General features: G+C 41.2%; 1 protein-coding gene across 1 annotated transcript; it reads left to right on the top strand.

The window, feature by feature from the left end:
* The first annotated feature begins 4,466 nt into the window (after positions 1 to 4,466).
* On the top strand, positions 4,467 to 8,801 carry LOC121755628 (serine/threonine-protein kinase RIO1-like). The gene is made up of 13 exons (XM_042150948.1): positions 4,467 to 4,600; positions 4,699 to 5,159; positions 5,489 to 5,617; positions 5,841 to 5,933; positions 6,111 to 6,190; positions 6,528 to 6,641; positions 6,819 to 6,892; positions 7,023 to 7,099; positions 7,197 to 7,280; positions 7,372 to 7,464; positions 7,564 to 7,671; positions 7,768 to 7,842; positions 7,997 to 8,801. The coding sequence occupies exons 2-13, from the start codon at positions 4,743 to 4,745 to the stop codon at positions 8,429 to 8,431; spliced, it is 1,779 nt and encodes a 592-aa protein (XP_042006882.1). The 5' UTR covers positions 4,467 to 4,600; positions 4,699 to 4,742; the 3' UTR covers positions 8,432 to 8,801.
* Positions 8,802 to 9,562: the final 761 nt, after the last annotated feature.

Below are 9,562 nucleotides of genomic sequence, written 5' to 3'. Positions count from 1 at the left end.
CAAGAGCAGAAAGAAGAATTTTTTCATTCATAAGAAAAAATTTTTTCTACACAAGGGCTTCAAGGCCGTTTTACAAGAAGGAAGAAACTAAACTAAGAGAAGGGAGACGAAATCATACTCCGCCAGCTTCGTCTCCGCCTTCTCGGTGAGGTTCAGCTTCCTTCTCCTTGTCTGCTTCAGCTTCAGCCTCGGCCTCCCTGCTCTCCCCAGCCTGCTCGGCGCCACCGTAGCCGATCTGCTGCGCCTCCTGCTCGGCCTGCTCATCGCCGGTCTGCCGCTCATGCTGCTCGGTCTCACCCTCTCCATGGAAAATTGGAGCGGGTGAAACTGACCCTATGGAGGCAAAGATAGCCTCCATGTTCTCATCGCGGTCAGCTCGGCAACTACGAACTTGGTCTGCAGAAAGCAGGACCGAGGACGAAGCAAGCTCCTCAAGCACCGGCAGACTCTGAAGCCGAGCTGCTATCTCTCGGCCGTACAGCGGCAGGATGACTTCGGGACCCTGCTCGGCTTTATCGGTCATCAGTTTCAGCAGATCACCGACAAAGGCCGAAAATTGGTTGCTCAGAAAGAGTTTCTCCGCGAAAGCACGGAGAGCCTCTCCTTGGGCAACCACGGCGGCAGCATCCCTCCGTTTCGTCTGCTCTCGCTGGATGACGAGCTGGTTTTTGGCAAACTGAGCTTCATCCTGGGCCGAAATCCTAGCAGCTCTGGCTTTCTCAAAGTTTGCCTCAGCCTGCTCGGCCCGGTGACAAGCAGCCGCCAACTTCCTCTGCATCTCAGCATAGTCGTTGGACGCTTTGGAGAGTTCAACGGCGACGAGCTTGGAGAGCATATCGTTCCTCTGAAAATGGAAAAAGCAAAAAGTCAACAGAGGGGCCACAAAAAATACAGGAAAAAAGCAAGGCCAGAAAATCAAGAAGAGAATTCACCTCGGCGAAGTCCGTGGGCCATAAAAAGGGCTCACAGATATGTTCCGAAGGAGGCGCCAAGACCACGTCTTTCTCTGGCGCTCTCGGGGGCTTCTGGGTCTTCCCCTTCCTACTTGCCGAAGTCGACTCCGGCTTCTTTGGATCCGAAGAGGTCTTTTGCCTCTTCGGATTCTTCTCGGCATCAGGCGCCGAGCTGGTAGCCTTCTCTTTCTCCGGCTCCTTAAGCTCGGAGGATTTGCGGCTAATCTTATTCAGCATGTACACTGCCAAAAAGCAAGAAAGCAAAGTTAGTTTTCGCCACAAAAGCAGTAAGGCACAAAAAAGAATTCCTCACCCTCGGTCTCTTCATCCGAAGACGAGGAATCGAACACGAAGTCGCCCTTGACGAGCTCAGACTCCAGGTACTGCTTCCTAATCATAGGAATCTTATTGAGCTCGCCCTCGAGCTCGTCCAACGGTTCTAACCGAGGATGAGGAATCACGGACTTCGGCCCTCTCCAGGGAAAGCCCGGAGCCGCTGTCCTATTATAAAAAAAGAAGCGATGCTGCCACTTTGGCCACTTGGTTTTGCAGAAGGCCCTAAAAGGCTGTAAAGGGATCAAGTAAAACCAAGATCCTTTTCTCTTAAACTGGAAAAAATTAAGGATTGCCCTCAGAGACAGATCCTTGTCTAGCCTACGCAGTTCGGCAGCAAAGGCCGATAAGTGCCTCCAAGAGTTCGGAGTCACCTGACCTAAAGGGAGTTGAAAAAAATCTAGCAGCTTTACAAAGGCAGGGGGAAGAGGGAAACGAAGCCCGCATTCCAAGCCGGCTTCATAAACGGTGGCGTAACCCTCCGGCGGCGAGTCAGCCCTATGAAGGTCGTCGGGAATCGCAACCTTCCCCCCAGGAAAAAAATATTTTTCGTGTAAGGATATCACAGTATCCTTACTCAAGATGCTGTGAAAATACTCTACGGTCTTCTCCCCGGATTCCTTCCGGCTAGAAGACCCCTTATCCCCTTTCCTACCGCTACCTGACTCAGAAGAAGAAGAAGAAGACATGGTTCTTACTCTTTGAAAGTCTGAAGAAATTCTGAAGAAATTCTTGAAAGCGGAAGGAAATTTTTACGCAAAAGAGAGAGATTGCAGAAGAAACAATAGCAAAAGTGTTCAACTGATGAAGAAAGGACGTATTTATCAGATTCGGAGAAGATTTCAAAATCATCGCACCGTTTCGAATCCCACCTTTTCAGGATTCAACGGCCGGATTTTACTGTCGCATTTAATGCAGTCACGCGCAAGGCACGTCCCCTGACGTCAGCCTCCCCCGTACCTTTATCCAGAATGCCGAAGTGACTCGCTTCGCCGAAGTGATTCACTTCGCTTTTCGGGGGGGGGTAGTGATGGGGTACGTACTAAACAAGCCCAATAGCAGTGACGGCCCATCAGCCCAAAGCCCAAGGAAGAGTATCAGTTCGGCATTACCAAAGAGTTCGGCCCCAGCCTACAGCTCGGTAAAAGCCGACCAATCAAGCTCTACTCTCAGATCGGCAATAGTTCAGCAGTTCGGTCTCAGTATTCGACCGAACTGGGAGATAGTGGACTCATGCAGAACCTCCACGACCTCCACTACACGATCTATTTCGTGGTGGACCCATGCAGGATCTCATGACCTCCACGACATCCACGACATACTTAGTGGTGATGTAAGCCACGACCTAGTTAGTGGTGATGTAAGCCACGACCTAGTTAGTGGTGATGCAAGCCACGATCTTAGTTCAATGTATAAATAGAACTTAGATCAGAAGGAAGAGGGAGCTCTCTAGACACAAAATATCATATAGCAAGTCTGTATTTGTAAGCTGGAAAACCAGATCAAGCAATACAATCTTGCCCTCCTTTCTTCCAGTGGACGTAGATTTACCTCAGTAAATCGAACCACGTAAATCTCTGTGTCGTGATCTATATTTTCCTGCATTCATCACCATCAAAAATTCGCCAAACCATCAACTAGCTTCCTCATGGTTTTCACGAACGGTATTACGGGTAGTATGTGATCTGGTATGCATTTTTTTTGGGGTGGAAAAAGGGTCAAAAATTCGCTTTATCACAAATTTGGTTCTCTGGTTCCCACAGACGGCGCCAGTGATGGTTTGGCGAATTTTTGATGGTGATGAATGCAGGAAAATATAGATCACGACACAGAGATTTACGTGGTTCGATTTACTGAGGTAAATCTACGTCCACGGGAAGAAAGGAGGGCAAGATTGTATTGCTTGATCTGGTTTTCCAGCTTACAAATACAGACTTGCTATATGATATTTTGTGTCTAGAGAGCCCCCTTTTCCTTCTGATCTAAGTTCTATTTATACATTGAACTAAGATCGTGGCTTGCATCACCACTAACTAGGTCGTGGCTTACATCACCACTAACTAGGTCGTGGCTTACATCACCACTAAGTATGTCGTGGATGTCGTGGAGGTCATGAGATCCTGCATGGGTCCACCACGAAATAGATCGTGTAGTGGAGGTCGTGGAGGTTCTGCATGGGTCCACTATCTCCCAGTTCGGTCGAATACTGAGACCGAACTGCTGAACTATTGCCGAGCAGCTTTTGCCGATCTGAGAGTAGAGCTTGATTGGTCGGCTTTTACCGAGCTGTAGGCTGGAGCCGAACTCTTTGGTAATGCCGAACTGATTGGTTGGCTTTTACCGAGCTGTAGGCTGGGGCCGAACTCTTTGGTAATGCCGAACTGATACTCTTCCTTGGGCTTTGGGCTGATGGGCCGTCACTGCTATTGGGCTTGTTTAGTACGTACCCCATCACTACTATAGGTTATATTGGTTGGGATGACTACATTTTTAGTTAAATATGAAGAAATTTTAGTTAAATCTCAAACTGATATAAATATAAAATTTAATAACTAATTCGATATAAGTATTATAGTTTAGTAATCATTTATGAAACTAACCCAAAAAATCACAAGTTTAAACTTTTAAATAGCTAGTGTCACCTGTGTGATGCACGACTCATTTTATTTTATTCTCATTAAAATGTAATTGTGAAATAATTTTTTGAAATAATGAAAAATATCTTTGTACAGAATATAAAATCACAAATATATTTATTAACAAATGTATATAATGACAATTTTGATAAAAATAGTGAACTTTACTAAAATAAAGTTGGGACATACTTTGAAAAAAAATTCAATGTACGTACCCATGTTCTTAATTAATATTATCACCATTCAAATTAAATTGTTTATATTTTTCAAAAAAACATTTGACACTATCAACAAATTAACATGATCCGTGGTTTTAAAAAATAAATACAAGAGGGGAGTTTAGAGGGATGTAAGTTACACAGAAACCCAAAAATAAAAACTGAAATAAACGGAATATGCTACAAATTTATTTTATTACTATTATCGTTAGATTTTTTTATGTCCTAACTTATCATTAAATAGAAAATTTTGAAAAATAAGTTGTGGGCTTTTACATCCATTATTATTGTTGGGCCTAATAGAAAAGGAGGAAAAGAGCCTAAAGAAAAAGCCCTAGAAAATTATCCATCCTTATTTCTCCATCACACCTCACGCCTGAATCGCCACCGCCGAACTTCTCCAACCTCCATTGAAGAAATATTTAAAAGCTTGAAGCTTCGCTCCCATTGCGAAAAATTGGTAAGAAATTGTTAAAATTTGGAACACTGTGGATGCAAATTGGAAAAAATTCTGAAGAAATCAGTCTTCTGCTCAACTTTTTCCTCTTCACTCACCAGATAAAAATTGGGATAAAGACGAAGAAAAGATAGTTGGCCGCGAGATGACGAGAAATGAGAGCGATGTAAGCTGTGAAACGGCTATAGTGAAGGAAGAGGGACACGAAATTGGTAAAGCGGATAGACAAGCAAGCTGTGAAACAGCTACAGTGAAGGAAGAGGGAGAAGAAAAGGCAAAATTGGATGGGGCAGAGAGAGAAGAGGACTGGGACGGAGAGGAGGAAGACGACGACGACGAGGATTACCTATCATCAGACTCGGAAATAGCGGAGGCGCTGGACTTTTTGGACGCGAGAGAAGATGCAGAGGGCGGAATACTTGATGGATCCTTCACGCCGCTGCACACGCGCCGCCCCAACGCTCACGGTGGGCTCCACTCGCGCCCGAACAGCTCTTCTCTTCAGCCCATATCCAATAAGTCGCAGAAAGTTGCCAATCACATCAGGGCTTCTCCTTTGGAGGTATTGTCCTCAATGTAATCGTGTGGTTGAAGGGATAAAGATTGTCTTTTTATTTGCATTTTTGTTGAATTTTCTGAAATTGAGTATTCCGTGATTAATAAATTATCCAGATTCTGTGTTTTTGGATTGCAATTGGATTCTGAAAACAATTAAATGTAGTTTATCTTGTATATTTATTTGTGTCGTTGTGTGTGTGTTGTTCAAATTGGATTTTTGAGTGTACCCTTTATGCTATTTAGAGACTGTTATGGGTGTTTTTATACGGAGTATTTTGTTGATTGCTTGTCTACTTTTAAGTTTCATATTGTGCTCATTGGTTGTGAGTGCAGGAGTGGGAAGGAAGGTTTGATGTTGGGATGTCGAACTCTGTTACCACTGCAATTCGTGGCAGTGTTCGCGATATGGCTATTGGTAAGACAAGGACAACTGAGAAAGCAGATCGCGCAACAGTCGAGCAGGTATATCGTGTTTGATAGAGAAACTTTGAATTTGCAGGTTTTTAGATCTTTTACTTGGGTCTGCTCCCTTGTTTATTGACAAGTAATTTCATTCTCGGGAGCTGATTGTTGCAACATTTTGCACGATATTACTGTGATGGAGTCATCATGGAGTAACATGATGGTATCAATTGCAGTTCTATTTGAATTACTCTTATGCTTAGAAATCTCTTCTACCTTTCAGGCAATTGACCCTAGAACCCGTATGGTTTTATTCAAGATGCTTAACAAGGGTATCTTTAATGACATAAATGGTTGCATTTCAACTGGAAAAGAAGTAAGTGCAACACTCCATTCTGGATGATAATTATTTTATTATTCTTATTTTTGCAATCTGTCTTGCATATTGTGTATTATCCATTAAGTCCCAAAGTGGCTGAGATTTTATCTCATTGCTTAGTGAAGATGCAAGTTGAACTTTGAGCCTCATATTGTTTCTTCTCTGCTCCAACAGGCCAATGTATATCATGCTACTAAATCCGATGGTCAGGAGCTTGCTATCAAGGTTTACAAAACATCAGTCCTTGTATTCAAGTATGTGACCATTTTAGTTCATCCCCAGCAACTTTTTTCTATGCCCCTTGCTGTAAAACTTGTTATCGAATGAAAAATGTACTTGAACTATTAGATTGAATTAGAAAAGGGAATCTTTACATTTGTGGAATGAATCACTTACTGGTTTCCTTCTCGCGGATGTTGGTCAGTGGGAGATGGTCTCGCAATTAACATATTTATTTTTGTTAATTATTTTCCCTCAAAAAATCTTCATATGTTCTTATGTTTCCTGCGTCTTGCTTGCCTTCAAATATTGCGCGGAGGTGACTAGTTCACCAATAATGGCATATATCTTATCTCTTCTTGGAACCAACAGGGATAGGGATCGCTACGTACAAGGAGACTACAGATTCAGACATGGATACTGCAAGCACAATCCTCGAAAAATGGTTAAAACATGGGCTGAGAAAGAAATGAGGAATCTCATGAGGTAATCTTCTGAAATTCTCCATTGCTCCTTCATGTTAAAATAAAGAAAAAGTTGCGAGTTCTGTTCTGCACTTCAATCAGCAGCAGATTCCCTTAAAATATTCATGGAGACGTGCCTCAAGAAAACTAAGCAATTAATTTTCTCTGATATGTTTCAACTCCTGCCTAAAACCTGAAGGCTAAGAGCAGCAGGAATACGGTGTCCAGTTCCAATACTTTTGAGACTCCATGTTCTGGTGATGGAATTTATAGGTAATTTTTCTGTGTTTAACAATTGTGGTACTTATGTTGCACGGACCTATATCTCATCTCATAAGTTTTATCGGATTTGGTTATCAGCAAAAGCCTGTTGCCTAAATTTGTTTTTATTTATCCAACACAGGCAAGGCAGGTTGGGCTGCTCCTAGGCTCAAAGATGCTGATTTATCTGACGACAAGCTACGCGAATGTTATGTTGAGGTCATATCTGCTGCTTGTTAAAATACTTCTCGTTCCTTTTTCTGAAACAAATAAGTAAATGGAAAACTAACTGCTGCCTCTACCTTCCCAATGCCAGATGATAATGTCGATGCGCACATTATATCAGAAATGTAAGCTAGTGCACGGAGACCTTAGTGAGTATAATATACTTTATTATGAGGTAAGCTTCTTTGTTTTTTTTCTCATATTGAATACCATTTTCCAAACATATATATCTATTACTAGTTTAATTGATTTGTTCTGTTATGCAGGGCCACTTGTATATTATTGATGTGTCACAATCAGTTGATCTTGACCATCCTCATGCCCTTGATTTCCTTCGAGAGGATTGTATCCATGTTTCAGTATGTGCCTCTCCCAATATTTCCCTTGGTTACACTTTCTTTGTTTACTTTATGTAGTATGTACCGACTTTTATAACTTTCCTGTTCACTTGTATACAGGATTTTTTCAAGAAACATGGGGTTGCTGTTATGACGATACGGGAATTGTTTGATTTTATAGTTGATCCCACTATTGATGATGACTCTGTGGATAGTTATCTGGAAGAGGTACAAATACTTCAACCCAAACAGATGCAATCTGAACTCATATCTCTTTAACGACTTGTGACATCTTTCCTCTTGTTCATATGCACTAATCGATAGGTGCAAAAAAAGATTTTAGCTAGAGGCAATGAGATCTCAGCTGAAGAAGAAATCGCAGATTTAGTATTTGTCCAGGTTTGTGATTTCGTACACCACTTCATATACATCTTCACATTTTCTGGTAAAAACCGACCTATTTGATACATCTTCACATTTTCTGGTAAAAACCGACCTTTTTTTGTTTGATCTTTCACCTATTTTTGCCAATAATGTCGCTGTTTGTCTCCAGACATACATTCCGAAGACCCTGGATGATGTAAAGCATGCGGAGGAGGACGTGCAGCGTATTATCAGTGGGAAGGACACCGGGGAAATGTATTATCAGACGATCACAGGTCTCAAGTCGGCCCTTTCTGTGAACAATTCTTCCCAAGTAGAATCGGGGCAGCAGCAATGCGAAGGTAAACTTGAAAATGATGGCCACGTCGATGGAGAATCAGAAGAAGAAGAAGAAATGGAGGAGAGTGAGGGGGACTCTGACTCTGACTCAGAAGACGGTTCCTTTTCTGGTGGTGATAAGCAGACGCCGGAGGAGAGGAAAACAGCCAGAAAGGAGAACAAGAAGAAAGTGAAGGAAGAAAAGAGAGAGTCGCGCAAGAACAAAGTACCGAAAGCTGTTAAGAAGAAGAAGAAGAAGTTGGCAAAAGCCAAGAAGACTCGTTGAGAAACAAAGGCAAAGGCTTGAATCGAACTCGTTGGCAAAAGCTGTTTGGAGAGTTTCGTGTGTTTCGAGTTCTTGGATCGAACTTGTTACTTAGCAGTTTTCCCTCGGCATAGGTTGTTTACGCACATTGAGAGAGATCATATTTCGGAGCTTTTCTTCTTCATGCGGTCGGTTGTCAATTTGTGAATTATGCAAAGTGAAAATGGTTGAAAAAAATAGCTGAAAACGAGACACACTCTTTCCTTCAGTATATGTTTGTGTATCCTAGAATAGGATTGAACATGTAGTCGGCTTTATTTTATTTCCTACTTTATTCTTTGTTCTCTTAATATTTTTAACAACATTATATAAACTCATGTGTTATTTCTTACTTTATTCTTTGTTTTCTTAATTTTTTAAACAACATTTACATAAATTCAGGGATGTAATAAAATTCAAATCCTACCTGTAACACAAACTCTAAATTTAATCCTACCCAATAGTTATTTCAGATTTATGGTTAATAGGTTGTTGAATTACTATGTCAACGGATGCAACTAAACTATTCTCTCAACAGGGGAATACACGGAACTCAATTTTTTATATCAGTTATATGCATCCCTAATTTCACTCCAACCTTCCATAATACTAACTATCATACTATATAACAGATTCTGCAGTGAAAAGTCAATATATGCGTCCCTAATTTATCTCCAATCTCCCAAACTACCGATATTCATATTTGAAAAGAGATTATATTCAATCATAATAATTATTCAGCCATGAAATCTCACATTTCTTCTATAACATAGTTCTCTAATAAATCATCATTTCAATATCAATATTCAACACATTCTCTCCAGAATGATCTTCTACTGCTGAAATTTATCTGCTAAATCTTCTCCAGTGTAAGCTTAATGGCCACTTTTGTATTGTATGGAGATTTCTTACTGAACTCAATGTATTTTTCATGCTAATCTGAATAATAGGTGAATCATAATGATGAAAACAATTTTTAATTCCATGCCCTTTTTTAGTTCAAGTTTATATTTTTTGGTTTATGTTGAATATTTACGTTCGTTGATGAATGAGATTGATTCGTAGTTGACATTTCAAATTTTTTGATGTCCCTGTGACGCGTAACGTTTTCAT

This window comes from Salvia splendens, chromosome 11, assembly GCF_004379255.2.
Source record: "Salvia splendens isolate huo1 chromosome 11, SspV2, whole genome shotgun sequence".
Taxonomy (NCBI): domain Eukaryota; kingdom Viridiplantae; phylum Streptophyta; class Magnoliopsida; order Lamiales; family Lamiaceae; genus Salvia; species Salvia splendens.
This window is presented reverse-complemented; position numbering and strand designations above follow the sequence as displayed.